Source organism: Aulonocara stuartgranti (assembly GCF_965226115.1).
Source record: "Aulonocara stuartgranti genome assembly, chromosome: 17".
NCBI lineage: Eukaryota > Metazoa > Chordata > Actinopteri > Cichliformes > Cichlidae > Aulonocara > Aulonocara stuartgranti.
The window spans coordinates 21,802,720-21,824,804 of NC_138953.1; the positions used below are offsets into that span (position 1 = coordinate 21,802,720).

A 22,085-nucleotide genomic window follows, 5' to 3' on the forward strand; every position below is an offset into this window, starting at 1 on the left:
AACCACCTCCAGGCGAGAGAGTGACTCTATCAAAGGTTGAGATGAATAATGAAAACACATAAAAGACTTTCTCCCAGCGTGCCGGCTGCTCATTCGGGCCCCATTAAGACAACAAAAAACACCAACTTTGTTCATCTGCTGTGTTTTCTGCCTTTGAGCGAGATCCCATCACAAAGGTTAGATATTAACTTTTTTTTTAACAACTTTTTTAAATTGTTTATTTAACACTGATACTGTTTTAAGGCTGCAACAGGCCGGTGGGTGGTTTCGTATATTCAGGTTGGCTCTTGGTTAAACTTGAGTTTTTGGGAGGTTTTATGCCAAATCCAAACAAAAAGTCCACATTTACAATAACCAAAAAAAAAAAGAAAAAAGTTCCTGAAAGGCTGTTGAAAATATGTTTTTAAAAAAAAGTGGAGTCAAAGAAGGGTCTAGAAAAATCTGCAAGACAGAAAGACAATAATGCAGAGGACTGGATGATGAAGTTATTAGAGACTCGTGCAGATAAGCTCACCATGCAACACGCAACGCGACAGTAGCACAGATTACATCTAGATATACAAATATTAACGACATAAACATGTTTAAGATTTTTATAACTAGATATCCATGTCATCTCTGTATCTGGAGTTGATGTCTCTGATACCAGCCATTTCACAGCTAAATAAAATGTTGATCAAATGCTGTGTTTTTGAAGATGTGGTAGTTTTTAGCCTTAACAGTTGTGTACTAGACATGTTAGAGACCTCTATTCAATAGAAAATGCTCGAATTTCAATTGGTGAATGGTTGAAATTAGGTTAAATTCTGTGTACAGATCGATAACTAAATAAAAACGAATGCACGGGGACAAAAACTATGATGAAATCTATCGACACTTTGATCAATGAATAAAAATGACATGAAAGACAAGAGAGACGACATCCAATTAGAACTTCATTTGTGTAGAAAGGAGGGAAGTGATCCAATCAGAAATAAACTCCTTGTGCAGTCAGGGTAGACGTGCACATTTTATCTGCCCCCCAGGAAATGGTATAACAAACTCCCAAAAAAGCGTCCACAATTATGGTGATTTATGTGGGTAATTGGCATTTTTTTCCACTAGTTTCTAGTTATTTTTGTAATCATTAGTGAGGTGAATGCTGAATTTTTGACATCAGCTGTCTGTATCAATAAGGTTTAGTCTGCTATGATCCATGCAAACCTGAATCTGAGTTATATACAATTTAACCTTGGCCCAAGTGGCACGAGTTCTTTTCAGATCTGCATCAATTCTCTTAGATGACAACATATTACAACATTAAAATGTATTGTTCCCATGACCTTTGCATTACACACTAACACACATCAATTAAAAAAAAAAAAAAAAAACAACACACACACAAAGTCGCGTAAACCTCCAAGGTGCCGGTTACCTTTTCCACCGCAAAAGACTTAGCTCATCAGTCAAGACTCCCTTTATTCACATCACTCACAATAAATCACATCAGCCATCCAAACACTCCTGACACACACGCCACCTCTTTGAGTGTGTGTGCAGAGGAGAAAAAAAATCAGTAATCAGGTTAAATCTCTTAGCACCCCCCCCTTCAGAAGTGTCTGTCTAATCCAATCGGCTTCCAGTACATGCCTCACATGTGCTGGGTTGCCCTGGTAACCCACTCCCAGCTTGCTGGTACACAAATATTCGGCCTTGTGGCTCTGCGTGGAGAAACGCTGGAGAGTGCAGAGCGACTGCTGGCAGCAGCAGATGCTGCTGGCTCCCGTTCAATCCCCTATCTGTAATGTGAGCTAAACGGCAAAGAAGAAAAGGTCGGAGAGGGCAGCGCTGTAAATGCAGTGACCTGATATCAAAGAGCAAATAAATCTATTGTTGCTGGAGTGAATAAATAAACCGTTCCTTTCTTAACATCTCACACGTTTAGCTGCAGGCAGTAAATCAAGATAAGATTCAGCAGTGACCCTTTGAAGCAGCTGTAGCTCCGTTAAATGAACTTGAGTAAACCACTGTAGACATCTGCTATCATATTCATGCTGCAAACTGTTATGATAAGAGTTTCCAAAGCACCAAAATCCTTTTAATAAATGTCCATTCTTCCCAAATCAACAGCACCTCTACCAGAGTAGCTTTGCATGATCCACAGTTCAAAGTAATCCTCATTTATCTCATACTGGACTTCAGTACAGATACTCTGTATGAAACAAGCTGTTTTAGCTCCCCTTCCCTTCCTTTAAGGTTTCTTCTTATCGGTTGCCCCTGACAAACACAACATTTGAACAACAGGTGGGTATCTAGATAGATTTTCAATATCTGTTTTTAGCCAATAAGATAAAATCATCTCATTAGTTATTTTTATGCTGCAAAATTATATTGTCACCAATACTGTCACTAAAACCTGCCATAAATGTTGCTGTCTGACTAAATGTAGTCAAATTGGCAATTACATACTGTTTCAGACAACACTGCAATTAACTGTGTCATTAGTCATTGTGGTTTTTCAGCTGAGTTGATCTGATCCAAGTTCGCTTGGACATTATCTCAGGATAGTGGTGCAGAAGAGAAGTCGTCTTTATCGTTGTATTATAAGAGTATTTATTAAAATATCAATATTTGACGTCCCTGTATCGATACACAAAAGCGCTTCAATTCGACTACCAAAATGGGAGATAAAGCGGGTCAATTGCCAACTTTTGTCACTCAAAGTCTCTACTCTGGAGTCTATTTGTCTTTCATCTGTATCATGCATCACGTATGTCCAGCAGAAGACAAACTACATTCTGTGTGACAGTGATCAGCTGTGTATATACGGTGCACCGTATGAGCACGTGTGTGCGTGCGTACAGGTAGGAACATATTAACAGAAAATCCTGTACTCGCTGGATGACTCACACTGAGCTGACATGTGGGGCCGAGCCATTGCAGTCACATGACCACACAGCAGAACAGCGCACACGCACGCACACACGCGCACACACTGTGCATTGAGTTGACTCCCCCTCCCGCTCCAGTCGCCCTCCCATCATGCTTTGCAGAGTGACTGATGAGGAATGAGGTGGCTAGGGTTGCAGCACTTGCTCCTCTGTGCTTCTAGCATCACGGATAGAAAAAGTCCTACACATCGCATCTTCATATGAAAACTATCCTGACCATGAAGGCCTGTAAATTCTCCCACTTGATTGTCTCTAACTGGTGTTCATGATGTCAAACTCTAAAGCCACCAATCCAGCATTAGAAAAGTAAAATAAATAAATAAAATAATAACACAGCAACGAAAGTGAAAGGGTGAGCAAACAAGCAGCCGATCGATAATAAACAACTGGCTGGAACTTACTCATGGTGGGAGTCCAGCGGTGGGGGGCAGGGCGAGGCCCAAGTAGGGCGTGGCTTTGAACAGGTGAGGCTATTCTCAGCTGGGTCTTTCTTAAAGGCACTCATGACCTGAAGGGGAGGAAAAGACAAAAACATCAGTCGGGAGTAATATTACATTTGAGAATTTACCAAGAAGAAAACTGCAAATATGACCACAAAAAGGCTTCGAAATAAAGAGTCTAAACCCAACAGTGGCCTGTACAGGAGCTACACCCTCGATTTATATCCATATCTGTGGTTTGGAAGTGTTGGGATTTTTCTTTGAACTGATCTGTTGTTATTTTCCTGGTCATGCTCCCTCCTGTCCTGCCTTCCGCTCTCTGTGTTGGACAGGAAGAGCTCAGGCAGCTTCTTTACACACAGCAAAGCAGGTAAAGTGAGGATAACAGTTACTATGGGCTAACAGGTGTTTTTCCTGGTGATAAAAGTAATAAAAATAACTATCGGATTGTACCACGACACAAATATTTGGCCAGGACACAACCATTTGTTTTTAAAATATAAGACTTAACCAGTTAATATCCAGGTCCAAGCTGGAGGGACAGCAGTCTAAGCAGAGATGCCCACACCTCGCTCTCCGTGGCCACCTATTTCGGCTCTACTAGGGCGACACAGTGAGGCATTCCCAAGCCAAGTGGCTTGACATAAAATCTTCATCATATCCTGGGTCTGCCTGGGATCTCCTCCCAGTTAGAGGTGCCTGAAACAAGACACCCTGGAGGCGCCCAGGAGACATTGTTGTTAAACACCTGAACCACCTGAACTCTCTTCATTCAATTTGCAGGTCCCTTTCCCCATCTTTACTGAGACCCTAGACCTCCTTTGGAGTTTCCTCCAAATGTCTCCCCATTTGCTACCCTAATGTAGCCAAAAAACACAGCACCTTCATCAGAGTGGGGTTTACAGTCTTCCCAGCAACAAATGTTTGTGTTTAGGATTTGAAACACTGATTATCTTTGTCTTAGGATTTCATAATCAAAACAGTAACTTTAAAGGGGCTCCAACTGCTAAAGAAATAAAACGAATATAAATATAATATAAACAAACTGACATATTCTGCCTCCAATCAATCCAATATACACATATGTGATTGATTTTAGGTGTGGGAGCTGGTCGTTAACATTTTCACCGGTGTGGGTCAGTTAACGGCTTTGGTTTTGTGTACATGTGTGTGAGAGTGTCGATCAGTCCAGGCCAGTCATTGGGCTAAATAACAGTAATGTGATGGCACCACGCGGTAATAACGGGTAATTTGATCACTCTGCAGATGCCTGCAGGCAGTGGAGGGAGTATCAGGCAGGAAAGGAAGGGGGGGGGGTGCAGATGATGGAGAAATGAAGTCCCCTCCCCCGGTTTAAAATGTTGGTGTGAGCAGAAGTGCTGCAGACGTGGAGGATCCAATATCCTCGAGAAAAGCAGCACAGGTCAGCAGAACAGTTCAGCAGCAGAGGGATCTGCAATTAAGCAGCACAGCAGCAAACCCTGCAGATGCATTCATAGTAAAGACGGGCTCTTAAGCATCGTTATCACAGACACCGAGTTTACTATCCACCAGTTACAGTGTACATCCATGTCTGTCTAGATTTCATATTTGACCGCCCACCCATCCATAACCATGTATCCAGTCTGGGTCACCAGGTCACTGGGGTTGCACTTTCCAGGAATCCCTCTCCCAATCCTCCAGTTCCTCAGCTGGTTCTGACTCTGGTCCCTTCTTGAATGACTTGAGTTCGCCAGACACTTTGAAGGATTCTCATATCCAGTTTTTTATCCCTAACTAATTGAAAATAAATTGAAACAATGTTATTTATATAACTCAAAACCACAACAACCGTCACCTCAAGCTGCTTAATACTATAACGTAAAGATCCCAGAATAATAGATAGAACACCCCAACAATCAGACAAATCTCGATGAGCAAGCACTTAGCAACAGTGGGAAGGAAAAACTCCCTTTTAACAGGAGAGGCAGCCAACTGCCGTAACTGGCTGGGAGTGAGGGGAAGGACACAGGACGAAGACACGCTGTGGAAGAAGCCAGAGATTAATAACAACTGGTCCTGTCACTATTTAATCTATTTATGTAACCCCTTAAGTGCAAGTGAAAACCTGGCCAAATTTGAAGATGTTCGCGCCAAAGATGGGGCGCCCGTGACCTTAGCGCCATCTCAGCCTGGCAATAAAACCCCTCCAGGCACGCCTTCCACCAGTGCAGAGGTATTATAAACAGCCATCCGTATTAAAATACCACTCTGCAGACTGTGCACCATGTCATTTTCCAATATCTACCACTTACACTGGATGCACAGTAAATACAGAAGCAGCCAACACATTGGAAAACAGGTGACAGATGCTGCTGGTACGTCAGATGTTTCAGAAAAAATACATGTGAGGACCTGATGCACGTCAATGCAGCAACATTTAAAGGTTTCAGCAAGAGTTTAAACTACAAACATGTCACCCTCCAGCCATTTTAGGGGGGTGGTGAATCTGCAAGAGTGCCAGAGAGGAAGTGAGATCTCACAGGGTTTCAGACAGACAGTCTTAGCTCTGAGGCTTTGACATGGGATTAGAGCCACCATATGTTCACCTCTGCTAGTTATCAGCACTGAGCAAACAGAGCTGCACTGCATGGAGCTAATCAAACACAGTCACAGAGGACTGTGGGCTGATTCAGTGATACCAAGCACCATCCAGAGGTCACAAGGTCGGGTTTGTTTAGGCAATGTTTGTGCCCCGATGAGCTCAACTGAAGTGATTTGATTACACATTTAAAAACTGATTACAAAGCAGCAGGATGTAGCAAATGTGGTGCTGCTGTTTCCACCACTTTAGTTGCCAGATTATTAAACCTAATGCAGAAGCAACTTACTGATTATTCAATCACTGCCAGAAACTGCAGTTCCTCTTAAGTCCACATGAGGCCGGCTCCTAAAGTGAGTCAATCCCCAAAGACTGCCATGTTTAAAAGACCAAATTTACAGCCGACAAAAACATGTTTACAGCCTGATAGAAGAAACGCTTTCGGTCTTTCAGGCCAGCTTCATAACATCTCTGCCGGATGCTGAATTGTTTTATAACTCTTCCCTTTTACATTACGCTAAACCTTAAAATTCTGTATACTTAAGTGCACGGCTGCTGTCAGTGACACGTGGATGTCTTTGTCTCATTCGATGTGGGGATGCACCAAAGACACTCTAAAGGGGTCACATAGAGAAAGAGAGTAGCAGCAGTGTAGTTAATTAATCACACTAATTAATGTTAATGAAAGTGTCAGGACTATTAAATAAGTGAACACCAAGTTAAAACACTAAGAATACGGCTTTATACGTGGAGGTGGGTAAAGAAGTCGGCTCCTCAGATTTTAAAATGTAGTTTGAAGCCAACATTAGCATCTGATATTATATTACAATAAATTATGAAGGAAACTTACTATTCAAGCTAGCTGGCCAGCATTTGCATGAGCAGGTAAGTTTCTGGCGACGACCAAAACGTGTATGTGTGTTAATAAACTACATGTGTGGCACTTGACGTGAACACAAGGATATTAAAACCCTCAAATACAGACTAAGAAAGACATTTTTAAACCTAATATGATTCCACTACCCTACAATAAAATTAACCATTGCCTTAAGGCCCAATTATCACCGATGCAGATGTCTTTTGTATGAGGCTCACTCAATCAAATAAAACCTACATTTATTTTTGTGCTACTTTAGAAAAGCATATGTGAGCACATCTCCTTCCATTTAAAACTTTTAAAAGTTTGCATAGACACCTTGATAGCAAGCAAATGAGAGAAGGAAGTCCAATATTCACCCTCCTCCTCCCTCCACTTTGCTTTTATATGTTTTTTTATATGCTTAACTGGTTCCAACAGCTACTTGCTAACTGTGTCTGTGTGCCGTCTGGAGCTGAGTACATGCAGTGCTGGGTTTATCAGAGCTGAAATAACAAGTCGTGCAGTTGTTCAGTGCGGGACTTTTCGACTCTCACAGCTGAAAATGAGATACTTTTATTCTAAACTGCTCCGACTTTCCAAATTTAATAAAAACTGCACTCAAACCACCATGCCAGCCAAGAAACAAGACCTCTTCTGTTCTCTGTTATAAACTCAGCAGGCCAGCAGCTGTGAAGGATGTGTAACTGCTGTTATGATGTGTTAAAGAGTAACTGTGCAGTCTCACAGTGGTTAGGCATCTCTGAAGTGAATTAAAAACCTACTGACATGAAAACAATCCAAACCAACACTGCAGAGAACAAGCGGCTGGCGGCAAACGGAGTCCAAAACGAGCCGTCTCGGCCTTCATAATCCCACACTGCCAACACTGGTGTGTTTGCTGGACATCAGGTTAGCCAATGTCGTTTTCTTCTCCCCACACACACACATACGCGCACACACATGCACACAGGCCAGAGGGCAGCTCAGCATCTGCTGGTATGTTGTGTTTTGCTGCTCTGAAGCTGGGCTCCAAAAGGAGGAGAGTGCGGTGGGCTGAGCCAGCAGGGATCGGTGGCCAATAAAGACGAGCAGCAGCAGCTCGGTTGCCAAGGCCTGAATAGCAGTGAGGGAATGTTGGAAACCTGTGTGTGGGTGAGCCGCCTGGTGTGCCAAGTAAGTCGAATTCAGCTCTGCTGTGTTCAGAAAGCCTTATCAAAATTCAGCTGATATGTGAATCAGCCGACATCAAAACAGGTGACAGGTGAAGTGAAGAAGACTGCCCGTCTTAAACTTTAAGTGCAAAGAAACACCAAGCAGCAATCCTCTGGGGCTGTGAAACTGCAGTTAAAGGCCACTTGAGGCTGTCTCCAGAATCAAGTCAATCCCCATAGACCCCCATGTTAAAATATCCACTAAATTACAACACAAACTGTTGTGGCTTTTATGTGACATTTCCTGTGAGTTGTAGCTGACTGGTGCTTGTGGGTTTGTGCCGTTTGTGCCTCTTACAGCACTGTAACGGCTGATTCGTAAGGGACAATCAGCTGAAGAAGTCTGTGGTTCCATTTTGGAGGGCTATATTGTTTTAGCAGATATCTGAATCTCACCAATGCGTCTGTACAGTTTATGATCTAGCTCAGGGGTGGGCAACTCCAGGCCTCGAGGGCCGGTGTCCTGCAGGGTTTAGATATCACCCTGGGTCAACACACCTGAATCACATGATTAGTTCGTTACCAAGCCTCTGGAGAACTTCAGGACATGTTGAGGTCATTTAGCCATTTGAATCAGCTGTGTCGGATCAAGGACACATCTAAAACCTGCAAGACACCGGCCCTCGAGGCCTGGAGTTGCCCACTCCTGAGCTAGCTACATCATACATACACATATCTATGATCTACATCTGTGATGATCTTTGTTATTTAATTTATCTTGAGCACACCCCTCATAAAAATGTCACTCCCCAATGGCTACAGCCTCCCCTCTTGCCACAACACAAAACGTCTCAGCTGGAACGTGACACAAAGCTCAAGGTATTGAGCCCAGATCCTAGTCCAACTGAGCATGCTCAACTTCCAAAGACCCTCCATCTCAAATCATCACACTATAAACTCTAAGGTCCTGGTCCATTCCCAGGTGGGTACACAATATTACTCCGGTGGTTTTAATAGTGTGGCAGATTTGCAGTACTTGTCTTCCTCCCTGTTAAATGAAAGGATAAATCACCCAGTTAGCTTAAAAGCTGAGCCTGGCTCTTTCCAAAGAAAATAAAAGGCACTTACCAGCACCTATCAAACCACAACATCTCTTCACACATCACACTGTGCTTTTGCAGGGATTAAAAAGGGAGATAAATATGATAATTAATGAAGTTTAGTGGCACCGTTTAGCAGACCTTGTCCCCTTTGGATGGAGTCAGGCTAGCTGCTGCCAGTCTCTTTGCTAACCTAATCTAAGTGACGGCTGGCATAGTGTTACCTTTACAGAGAGAGAGAGAGATTGATCTGCTTACTGAACTGTCAGTAAAAACTGAGATTGAATCCATTTCTCAGTAAATGAAAACAATCAACAAATTGATGAACAGAGAAAAAATATGAAAACTATTTGTTTTTAAAAAATGGTGGTAAATTTAATATCCTGAGATTAATTGGTTTAATAAGATGAATTAATTGTGGGATCATTTAACAATAAACATAAATGATAATTGTCATGAAACCATCACTATAATCATGTTTCCCTTGGCCGTCAGATTTACTGTACAATACTCTGACTATTTGAGATGCAATACTTCAATAAAAAGTCATAAAACTTAGGGCAATACTCAAGCAGCATAAAAGGAGGAAACTTAAATACAGCCTTTAAATGTAGCCCAACTCTTTTCTCTCGGCTACCTGTTTGCACAACCACACCCACACAGCGGGAGAAACATGGTAAGGGTCGGCTTTAAAACTGCAAACACACAGAGACGTGCTGCATGTGGCCGAGAGGCACAGGCCTGCTAAAGGCTCTGCTGCTATGTTACAGAGTTTCAGTTGGACAAAACCTTCTCAAGTTTGTGGAGCCACCTGACGCCACGCAGGCTGGTAAATACACTGCCCTTTCAACAGGAAAACACACACACACACACACGCGCACGCACGCACAAACACACAATGTTTTCAATTGTTTCTGAAGAGGCACTGCAGATGCTCTTACAGAGGTAGAAAAGAAGGAGATGAACTAATTTGTGCTTGTTGACCCCACGCTTTTCCATTTCCTGTCTCTGAGCCACACATCCAACAGCAGCCTCCAACTCAGTCCCTGGCAGCATATTTATTTATTTGGACCAATATGGAGATTATGGTTAGACTGAGGAAAATATAATAAACTTTGCTCCAGAATATGGGTGCTAAACTGCCCTGGATATTTGTCAGCAAGATAACAGCAGATAATTCTTAACCTAAACTAATTGCAGCAGCATATTTTGACCAGTTCTGAACCAAATGCTCTTCTCTAGCAGAGTCTATGAATAAAGATATTCTTCTGGAAAGTCTTGTATTAACAAGCTGTAGATCAGAGAACAAGGTGCTTCTGTGTTGACCGCCGCTGATGTTGTTTTAGTCATCATTTAGCTTAACACAATATCTGCAAGATGAAGCATAATCACCAAATTTCTGATTTTGTTCACGAGTGAGGCAAGAATCGACCATGTTTGTGGTGAAGAGATGGCTTATTTACCAGTCAATCTACCCTCACCTATGGTCATGAGCTCGGGTAGTGATTGAAAGAATGAGGTCACGAATACAAGCAAAGAAAAGGAGTTCCTTTAAAGCAGGGCTGTCGAACTCCAGGCCTCGAGGGCCGGTGTCCTGCAGGTTTTCGATATCACCCTGGGTCAGCACCTGAATCACATGATTAGTTCATTACCAGGACTCTGGAGAACTTCAAGACATGTTGAGGAGGTAATTTAGCCATTTAAATCAGCTGTTTGGATCAAGGACGCATCTAAAACCTGCAGGACACCGGCACTCGAGGCCTAGAGTTCGACACCTGTGCTTTAAAGGGTGGCTGGGCTGTCCCTTAGATACAGGGTTAGGAGTTGGGACATTCAAGAGGGACTCGGAGTAGAGCCACTGCTCCTCCACAGCTAAGGTGGTTCGGGGATCTGGTTAGCATACTTCCTGGACACCTTCTTGGCAAGGCATTTCAGGCATGTCCTACCAGAAGAAGGCCCGGAGGTAGACCCAAGACACTTCAACATGCGTAGACCACCAACCCTCCCATTATTAAACGACTTGCTGCACCTCCTGAGCCACAGTCACCCAGTAGTTTTGCAATCATGCAAAATTCCTCTAGTAGAGTACAAGAACAAAGTGGAGCTGGAAAAGGGCATAAGAGGTTCCCTTCAAAGCAGCTGTAGACACAGTAGCAGTTAGAACTCTGTAACGAGAGTAAAAACATGTTTTGGTGCTCTTTTTGTTGTCTGATTGTGAAAGAAATGAGGGGAAAATACAGACAACTAAGATTAGAAGGGTACCTCGTATGCAGAAGGTCTCTAAAATGCCACACAGTGCAGCAGCTCTGTAGAAAACCAGCGTGAGGTTTTGTGTAAAAGGTCAAGTGTTGACAATGGCTTACAGGCAACAGGGCAGCGTTAAGATTAATCAGACCTTCCGTCTGGTGCAGCAATGAACTTCTACCCTGCTGAAGAGTCTGCGAGCTAGAAACTGAAACCTTATCAGCTGGGCAGGTGATGCTTCCCTCAGAGTTCAGGTTGCTCTGAAAGTTTTATGAGGGTCGGTGAGCTGGCGGGTTAGGATTTACAGCTAAAGACTTTAAAGATCAACCCCGTCTAGCTTGACAAACTATACTCACATTCTGTGGAATTTGACTGTTTATTCTTATCCATTTCTTATCCATATGTGTTCACTGCAGAGGCTGCGACATGTCGTGTGTGATGATAAATTAGCTGCAGGCTTTTGTAGTCCTTGTTACCAGTATCTCAAGCTAAAAAAAACACCTCCTTGCTTAAAATTCCTCTACTTTGCGTCACAAAATCTGTTTTCTGAGGGGAAGTCTTCACATAACACTGCCCAGCTCGGGCTACAAGATAAGACATACTTTTATTCTCCCAGAGTTGGGAAATTCCTTAACACAATAGACATATAACAAAATGTTTAAATAAGCAGAATGGTATGAAGCTCAATAAAACTCAATATTACCAAACTGATACCTTAAAAAGGTGAAAACTAATAGGAAATAAAAGCATCAAAATACCAACCAGATTACGGCCCAAAGCGGATGATGTATGGCATCAGTTTGGGTCAAATTATTTTATGTTCTAGTTTTTTTCTGGCAGCTTCTGACCTCACACCCTCGTGGCAGAATGACGAGCAAGTTAGACTCTTTCTGAGACTCCTCTCGCTTCTGTGTGGTTCACCAATATAAGCGCAGTGCGCTCTGAGAGCTGTGGGAGTTTATTTGATCCTACCGCTCAGCTGTGTACAGACTACTGTTTAAAGAGTACTCTGTAACAGGTGTCCAGGTTTGGGGAACGCTGCAACGAGTCAATCCGGTTGTTAAGCATGATGTAATTTGCTTTTTCCTAGTCCGAACGCTCCCTCGGTTCCAAAAAGCAAACAAACGCTGAGACACCATCAATCAGCTCCAATAAAATGATCAGTGTGACTGTTCTCCCAGCATATCATCCACGAAACAGAGGATTCACAAGGTTCTGTGGGATGAACCCCTGTCTGAAGTATTCTTGAATAAATTCAAATCTCCTCTGATGGAAAACATGTGGAAGGCTTTAGTTAAGTTGGGCGCACAAGAGAGGTGAAGAGGAGAGTGAAGGCAGGGTGGAGTGGGTGGAGATAAGACTGTGGCGCTGACAAAAAGACAGGAGGCCGAGATGAAGATGCTAAGGTTTTCACAGGAAGTAATAAGGATGAACAGCTCAGGTCGAGCGGTTTGGAGACAAATTTAGAGAGGCAAGGCTGAGATGGTTTGGACATGTGCAGAGGATGGGTAGTGGATATATCTGACAACGGATGCTAAAGAAGAAGACTTCAGAGAGGGGTGGATGTAGTGAAGGATGCTAGGGATAGTAGGGATTAGGTGAGATGGATGCAGATGATCAGCTGTGGTGAGCACTAATGGGAACATGCAAAGAAGAAGAAAAAGTGATGCTGGGCTAGTTGGCTTGTTGCGATTTGCTGCCTGGCTAATAAACTAGTACAAGAAAGATATAAATTATTCTCAGTAAAGTTTATGTTAAGGGTCCCAGATGGACAAAGATAAATTCATCATACGGCAGGAAGAAAACACTGAAAACAGACCCAACTTCAGCCAAAAGGAGGTCTGATATAATCCATCCACAGCACAGGGTTAGTCCTTAATATGTTGCAGCGTGACTTGGATTACTCACTATGAAATAGTCCTCATCAGAGGCCTCATGTCCTCACTGAAATCTTAGGTCTCACTGAGATTGACTCTCTATAATCAAGCACCATGATAGCAACAGACAAAAACACTGTGCAGTCATCCAATGGCAAAAAAAGCAAGACCAGAGTTTCCTTTTCTTTGGTCTAACTCTTAGATGGAAATGGTGATCTATATGCTGTATATCTATATGATGATCTATTAGAACAGCTGCTGAAGAAACCATGGCAATGGGAAAGGTGTGCCCATCCACAAAAAGTAAGTAAACCAAGCTTGATTTTTGTGCCCATGCAGACTGAAACACATAGCTGGACTTCTCGTACTAAAAGCCAATTTAGAGGGTCATTAAACATCTCCTAAACATGTAAGTGCTAACAGAATGAAAAAGTGTTGTTAGGTGAGGTGCAGCAAACAGACCACATCAAGACAAATTAAAAGTTTGTGAAACTCTACCTTGTGCTTACTGTTACTTTATAAGCATTATGGTAGGAGCCTAGAAGAAGTAGAAAGTGTGAGTTGCCATGCCCAGGAATGTTGCTTCTAGTTTTCTGACATCTATCTCTGATTGACAGAGCTGGGAAAGAACCGATCCCAGAAAAGCAACTCAGAAGCAGCAGCAGGGCAGTGGCGACAATGGCTCAAAATAAAAGCTGATAAAGCGCATAGTCTGACCCTGACACATCCTGACATGCTGCTCATCTCAAAGGCAGCCAGACGCTGAGCACTGGAAATGCAGCTCTGCAGGGGACAAACAAGCTTAATCACAGGTTTAAGGTGAAGATGACAACTGTGATAACGAGGAAGAAATCTTTAGTTGATTTATGCCTCGGTTTCTTTTTTCAGTCTTGGGGCTTTGTGTCAAGCGATGCAGCTGGACAACACCTCCAAGGTTTTCGATGTAAACACCGTGCACGGCACAGCCTCACTTGTGCACACCACTACAAATGCCTTGTGTTTTGAAATTGTAAAGCTCCCAACCGAGTTAAGCCGCATTATCCTGAAGCGGGACAGGAGGGATAGAAAAGCACACCACTGTCAAGTGTGCAACATTCAGAGGTATCATTTCCTCCTATTGTTTTCAAAGTAAAACAGTTTTCTTTTCTTTCGGTAATGCGAAAGTAACGCTGCATGTAGTTTACGTACCTGTCAGTGAATGAAAAATACCTTGAGAAATTTCCTAATAAACTTTTTTTAAGATAAGACACCAGAATCAGAAGATACAGAAGTACAACTGTATTGCAACGTTACACATGATTTCCACAGTGCTTATTTAGTTGGTTTTCAGTATAAATAATGCTTTCAATAACAAAGAGTGATCAGTGCATCCCTAGGTGTGAATATACGCTCTTTTAACCGTTGTACTGGCAAGTCTCTCGCTTTTAATTTGAAAACACATTCGCTTTACTTCCGATTTTTTGCGTATTTCTAGCTGAACTGACGAACCTCACTTCAACATAACTGGCCCCTTCTATCCTTTCCTCTCCCGTGAAAACCATGATATCACACACAGTGGAAAGCACATTCAGTGAACGATTTTACAGCTTTGACGGTGAGCGCAGGGGAGGGTGGGGTCATCAAAATGAATGACAGACCGTCACGGCCAATTAGAAGCCTGAGAGCACGCGTGGACAGCCAATTAGAAGCAGTGAATGGTGCTTAGTCTATATTGATTCCGTTGCGGGAGGTAATGTAGCAACAATCAGCTGAACTCCAACCGGAACTAAAGCGATTTTAACATACGAATAAAAAACAATGTGCTGAAAACCCCACGAAAATACTGAAATTATAAATAATTACTGTACAGCTCAAAGCATGGCGGTTAAAAGGAATTTGCGGGATTCATATCCAAAACTAATGGTGATTTTTAAGCTTTTTTTCCACGCTTTTTTTTACGTGTGAGCTCGTGTGAAGCAGGAAAGATCTTCAAAACGATAACAGTTGTTCTATGACTATATATAGTAAATGTAAATAAATCATAATCAACGACAGCTACTTTTACTCGCATAACCACCCCTTTCAGCGGTAGCTTTATTTTGTAGGATGAGACCGGAAGTTGCCTTCTGCTACTCTGCTAGCTCAACACCGGAGGGGTTTGGCTAGGTAGGCCTCAGTGAATACAAATAAGTACAAAGTTTACCACAATAAAACACAATGAACCATTCCCTCTAAACGCAGAACGACTCGAATTATCCCACACAGGCGCCGGGAGAAGTCCAGAAAAGCCCCGGCGCTATGCTCCACTTCACTCCCAAACGCCACCGTTTGCGGGCTGCCGTCATTCAGCCCCGCGGTATCGCTACTGTGTCCACTGACAGATGCCTTTCAGGAGCTGTTCGACAACTTCCCAACCGCTGCAAAATTAATTCCCGCCGCACCGGCGCAAAACTAACTCCTCAAAGGCTCACCTTGCTCTCAGCGCGACAGCTCCTCCTCGGTCACAAACCTCAGGGCAAAGTGGAGCAGAAAGCGTCCATGGTCCCGTACCAGGAAGTCCAGGGCACTTCTCAAACTCCGTGTGTGGGAAGCCGTGCAGGATCCCAGCCAGGTAGCAGCAATGCGCCGCCCGCCGGGCTGATCTGATCTCACCGGCTGGATGCTGCAGCTGCAGCTGGGGCCGAGCCCAGTCTGCAGGACTGCCCTCACACAACATGAGCCACAGGGCTCAGGGTCGTTCCTGCTTCCTACGGTGTCCAGGAAAATCCCAGGAAAACTGTGGGCTCTGATCAGAGTCCCAATCAGAATGTCATACATGTTTTAATCACAATAATCGATCAAATAATCAATCACAGGGCCGCTTGCAACTTCCATATCAGTTTTTTTTACTTTGTTTATTTTAATGTTTGTTACTGACTAGGTAAAAAAAAAAAAAAAAAATCAACCACGCGTTTCCTATATGGTAGTCCACATCCCACCAAAGACAGTTCAAAATTTGCATCAAGAGATAGAAAAAGATCCAATTAAAAGCAATAACAATATGAATAATAAAGAAATACTGCAGGCTTTTTGACAGTGTTTTTATTTTTTATTTAATTTTATTGATAAAAAAGAAAGAATGAAAAAAAAAGAAAAGTTAATCTGAGATATGTTTAAAAAATTAATTAATTAAAAAATGTATACAGAAAAAAGGAAAAGCAAAATTCATTTGTACTGCTTACAAATGGTTGCTATACGCAGTAAAACACACTCAGAGATTTGTTCTGTGTACCAGGAGTGCCGTGGGAGTGATGTATACGTGTAGGTAGCAGGTATCTATTGTATGTTGGTATTGTGAAGCGTGACGTGAGAACAACAGTTTTGTATTGAATGAGCTATTTTGCAAGGTGGCGAAGCAAAGGTTTATTTAAATAAAAGGCACAATCCCACTTAATCCTTGGCTATTTTAGCAACTAAATTGGCCACTTCCAGTCATTTGTGACTACTTTCTGTTCTTTAATGACCCTGTTTATGTTTATTCCTAGACTGTTTTCTGTATCTGCCATAGATATTCCAGAAAGTGTTCTAACGTGAATAAATATGGCTTTCTGCATTCAAAAACAAACCTCATCTCCCTCACCTTAGCTGTGACAAAAGTACTGAACCACATTTATATCATCCTGAAGGCTTTCTACAAGATTTTGGAGCTTGCCCTTTTATCCAGAAGAGCATTTGTAAAGTCAGACACTGGTGTTGGACGCTTACAGTCGCCGTACTTGTTCATCCCAAAGGTGTTTGATGGGGTTGAGGTCAGGGCTCTGTGTGGGCCAGTCAAATTCATCAAGCCATTCTTTTATGGGCTTCACTATGTGTGCTGATCCGCAGTCATGCTGGAACATGGAAATGTAAGCTGAAGAAGCTGAAGCGTGAACATCTCTCTAAACATTTAAGCTGAGGTCAAAGCTCAGGACAAGATCAATAACAAGGTGTGTCAAAATACTTTTGTCTGTATAGTCGTATCTGTCCCAAGTATTGAAGAAAGTACTCATTGTGCAGAACAACACAACTACAGTGGCCTCAAGGTGCTTTATGCTGTAAGGTAAAGACCCCACAATAGTGGACAAACCCCTTGTGAGCAAGCATTTGGTGACAGTGGGAAGTAAAAAAAATCCCTTTTAACAGGAAGATCCTCAAGTAGAACCACGGTCAGGGAGGGACAGCCATCTGTATAACCTTCTATTGATGGAGCTGGAGATTAGTTTAATCACTGATGCTGCGCTGGGTATCGTTATCTGATACAGCATCACATATTCTTGGATTTCAGTTTTAAAATCCACCAAAAAGGAAGTAACTGAAGCTCTAAAACAAATGGTAAGGAGTACAAAATGCAGTATTTGCATGTAAAATATAGACAATAATGTACATGTGTAAGAAAAAGTAGATTAAGACTCCTCTCTGTTACATCCACCACTGGTCCGATCAAATTCTAATCCATTTTTGCATTTTAGTTTAGTTTAGTGGTATTTGTTTTAGGGCTCCAGGGAGGGTGGATTATATTTTGAAGGGGATGGTGTCACCCCATAAGCCTTGGCAGAGGTTTCATACAGTACGTTGATATTAATCAGTGATAGTATGTTAATCACAGGCGTGCATTGTCACGCTGAGATTAAATTTAAATGTGGTGCTTTTACATTCAAGTTAGTCCAAGTAAAAGATGTTTAATATTCACGTGGTTCCATTTATAACTGCATGTGGAGGAAACAAAAACATCTGGTCTAGTCTGTCTTTGAAGTGGGCCGGACCAGTGAAACTCCCCTTTCTGTCTGTGTGAAGAAGTTTAACTGCACACTTACTCCCTGAGATATCGCAATATAAGAAAAAGAAGAGGAATTTCAACTGTACAGTCTCAGTTTTCTTGAGATGATACAGATTTACTGTAGTCTATGAAAGAAATCCATAGAAAATTCCAAAGCCTTCCAGTGGGCCGGTTTGGAGTCTTTGCGGGGCCTATTCTAGCCCCCGGGCCTTATCTTGAAACCCCTGTCCTAGAGGATTTTGGATGAACTTCTTCCATCACACACTTTAATCTGCTGCTGCCGCGTCCACCGGATTCATTTGTATTCCCGTCTCGGCTTCATCGACAAACAGGACTTGTTCTGATGAAGAGGGTGTTGAGTGTCCACACGCTTCACGCGGTGTGGAAACATTTCCCTCGCTTCACTGAGGAATCCATTACCGCCGCTGTTTACACAACAACAACAACGCAGGCATTTGCTGATAAAATAACAGATTACATAATGATAAGGCATTAGCAGTTGCCCTCTTTAGATACATTTGCTCTCCAGTGGCATAAACCTCGCACGTTCTAGACTAGTTTGGCTCCAGTTTTGCTTTGCAGGTGAATTAATAATCACATCAGTTATTTGTAAGATTTCTGATCCAAATCATGTAAAAGATCATAACATTTTTTTTATATATTTTCTAAGCTAACCAAACTGGACTTTATGGAAAAGAGAATATAGGATAATAAAAGTCCCTTAATGTACCTCCAGCCTCCAATAATTGGGGGCACAGGAAGGAAAAAGGAGTAAAATTGTGTTTTTGATGCTATTAAAAGCGTAGCCTGCAGATGGACTTGGATGCAAAGGATATTTTTTATATCTCCTTGTTTTTGTCTGAAAAATTATATTTCATCGATGTTGGACATGAAAAAAAAGAGGAGAGACGAAGAAAGGAAAAGGAGTTGGGGGGGGGGGGGGGGGGGGGGGGGCTGTCATGATGTTTAAAAGAGCTGCTCCTGGCCTATTTGTATGAAAAAGAAACTTGCTGCTGATAATGTGCAACCTACTGTGGTGAAAACAAAAAGAGATGAGGGATGATCATAACGGTCCTTTTAGTGTCAGGTTCTCATCAAAATGCTTTTGAAAGTATTAAATTTGCCTTTTTTTATGAATGTGCACAGTTAATGTAACTGAGATAGGACAGAAAATGACTGAACGAAAAGATCTGGAGTGATTGTGAGATTAAAAAACTCAGCATGTGCCTCCTACAGCAGGTGGATATGTCACTTTGATGCACTAGAAAGGAAAGGGCCATCGGAGGGTTGCTCATTGGAGATTTCTGTTCACAAAGTTCAGTACAAGTGGCTTTACACCGGGAGGGGACAGGAAAGGAAAGGAAAGGAAATGAAAGGAAAGGGGAACTGGTGCTTTCAGTACCAGAATTGTCTTTAAAACATCTTTAAGAGTTTTAAATCCGTGCACATCCTGCAGATTTCCTCTCTGAGACAAAGCTACGGAGCGGCGTTCTGAGCCCGCTCAGCAGCGTCCAGCTTAGTTCAGCCAGGATCTGTCTGCTGTTTTGTGTTTCACTGGCGTTACAGCAGGCGCCGAGGCCCTGGAGGAGCCTTAAACACACACCCAGAGTGTATAATGAGGCCTGGGTACAGGGGCTGCACTATTTACTTTCGAGAGCATACTGTTTATAGAGAGGAGCTGCTTAACCCCCACTAGCAGACCATATTATTGACTGCAGAGCGCTGACTGGTGACTGGGACTACACCTGATGCCTTCAAATGTAACGCGCCGCCATCATTTGGTAAACAGAACAGGACAGGGTCAACTGTGTCATCAAAATTCCCACAGAGGAACCAAGAAGTCAACATTCATAGCCAGCCTCTCTTCTTTAACCTGTTCCAGGTGAGGTTGTTGTTAAATGGACTATTAAAGGTTAGCATAGTTAGGCAGTTTTCACTAACATAAACAGATGTGGCATATTGTCTGAATATAAGGAAATCGTTAGTTAATCAGACAGCTGACTGAGTCAGGAAAAGAACTCAACCAGACCAGGTGGCACCTCGAGAGAGCTATGCATAAATAAATTCCTACAAACGTCAATTAACTGAATCAACATTGTAAAGAAGAGGAGGCCAAAACTTCTGAACAGCAACGTGAGACACTGAGATTTCCTCAAGCTCCTTCTGTATGTTCCTTTTAAATCGATTGTATGTAAATTCTGCTTTATACTTTCTCCAGTTCTGAGAGGATTAAACTGAATATTAATCACTTCTTTAGTCAAAACAAAAACTCTTTGCAGTCCCTTCTGTTAGCCTTTGGTGAACCACAATCGCATTCCAGACGTGTCTCAATGATTATCAAAGGAAACAAGACTCTTCTGACCACATTTTGTAGCTCCATTGAGGCCAAGGGTCTGAATACTTTTATAAATGAGTGCTATCAGACAGCAAAGTTCAGTAAAGTGATGTGAAGGATCTTTCAGAGATTAGCTGTTAGGCCTTCACAGCAACCCAGAAGTCCTTAAGAGGTGCACAAATAAAGAGAACAAACACCTCTAATTTAATGCTTAGGTGTTCTTAGGATGTGTATTGACTTTTCTCAACAATGTCAGATTCAATCCCAGTTACCCATTGATTTATTCATTTGTTGCATGTTGTGCTCATTTATTGGAAATGTCCTTCATTTGTCAAGGATGCACTTTCCGGTGAATCAGAGCCGAAATCTGTGGAGAGCAAACCAGAAAAACACACAAACAAGCAGCCGATTTTAAATGGATGTGTGGTCCGATCAATCGATACGCCTCGGTCTGTTCCGGGCTCAGTGACAGGAAACAGCGTCACAGCCAGGTTTGATGGTCCTGCAGACCTGTGCCGCCTGCCTATTTGCTATCCTAACGTGTCACATGACCATGTTAAAGGGGCAACGCGGGGGACTTGATTCGGGCTTGGCCCTGCCGCGAGTGTTGATTTCACGGCCTATTAAGCCGCTGATTGTGTCACGGCTGTCTGCAGCGAATTCTACATCAGTTCCACCTTCGAGTGCCCAACGCAAACACAACAAAATACTTCTTCATCAGGAGTCCACTTAAAGTAAGCTGAGGGATCAAACGTGCTGGAAACAGGTTGGCATGTTACATGTGCTCAAAGCATAAAAGCTATAAAAACATGCCCAAAGAGTTGCTGAGGATATTTCGTTTAATCGAGCCTCCTCTCCAAGTGTTCCAGCGCCTCAGGAACGTTTACATGCACAAAATGTTATCCTTTATGGGCCTGGGGTGAAGGATGGTGGCCCACATGTGAGTTTCATTCCCATTCATCCCTTTCTTCCATTGTGTGTCACTTCATGCCATGTGTGTATTAACGTTGTGTAACATAAGAGGATTTGTACAGTAAGTCTGTATTTCTTGGCAGCCGTGGAAGTCCATCCTACACAAAACATGGGGAAAAATGGGTGAAGCGGGTGGAATAGCAGCCCATACAGGCGTGCTGGAGATCACCTGGGCGTACGTACCTGCCGGGGAAGGACATGCCCAACCTCCCCTATCTATCTTTTAAATGAGTTTTTTGAATTCACTTGCTCAGTTGTCTGAGTCGAAAGATTACGTATCTTGCGACTGCATTGTGCAGGATATTGTGCTTCCACCTGGAATGAAATGTGTTCTACAAATAGTTTTTTTTATGTTTGCTCACTGATAGGAACTCTAAAGTAATAAAGTAGCAGGCCAGCAGCTGGTAAGAAAACAGCACCTCTTGTTGTTGTCTTTTGTTTTCATATAATTCTCTTTCAGCCTCTTCATTGTTGCTCTGCATTGCTTCGCTGTGTGGTGGATGAGGGAGAGAGCACGTGAGGTTCCTTTAGTTTAAGTAGTTTTAAGAACTACAGTGATCCATCACCATTAATTGCATGCTTTATCACACGCATATTAGCACTCTGTTGGTGTCACATTAGTCATTGTCAGCATTTATAACAGACCATTTTACAACTATTAGGCTATTAATTAAGAGTTTTCCACCAATAATCTCTCAATCACTGATTATTGACAGTGAGTAAGGAAGCTGTTGTAGATTAACACTTAAACCCCCGCGAGCCATCATTTTAGGGATTCCTACTTAAAATGCATATTCCAGAACAGGTAAGGTAGTTGATGTC

At 42.5% G+C, this 22,085-nt stretch overlaps 1 protein-coding gene across 1 annotated transcript in view; it reads right to left on the reverse strand.

Annotated features, from left to right (window-relative positions):
* The window catches only part of usp6nl (USP6 N-terminal like), a 99,056-nt gene extending 83,111 nt beyond the window's left edge, over window positions 1-15,945 (reverse strand). Inside the window, exons 1-2 of the mRNA XM_082509954.1 lie at window positions 15,633-15,945; window positions 3,332-3,438 (exon numbers count right to left, since the gene is read on the reverse strand). Coding sequence (XP_082366080.1) covers window positions 3,332-3,335 — 4 coding nt within the window. The 5' untranslated portion in view covers window positions 3,336-3,438; window positions 15,633-15,945. The remainder of the gene's footprint in view (window positions 1-3,331; window positions 3,439-15,632) is intronic.
* Between the last annotated feature and the right edge of the window lie 6,140 nt (window positions 15,946-22,085).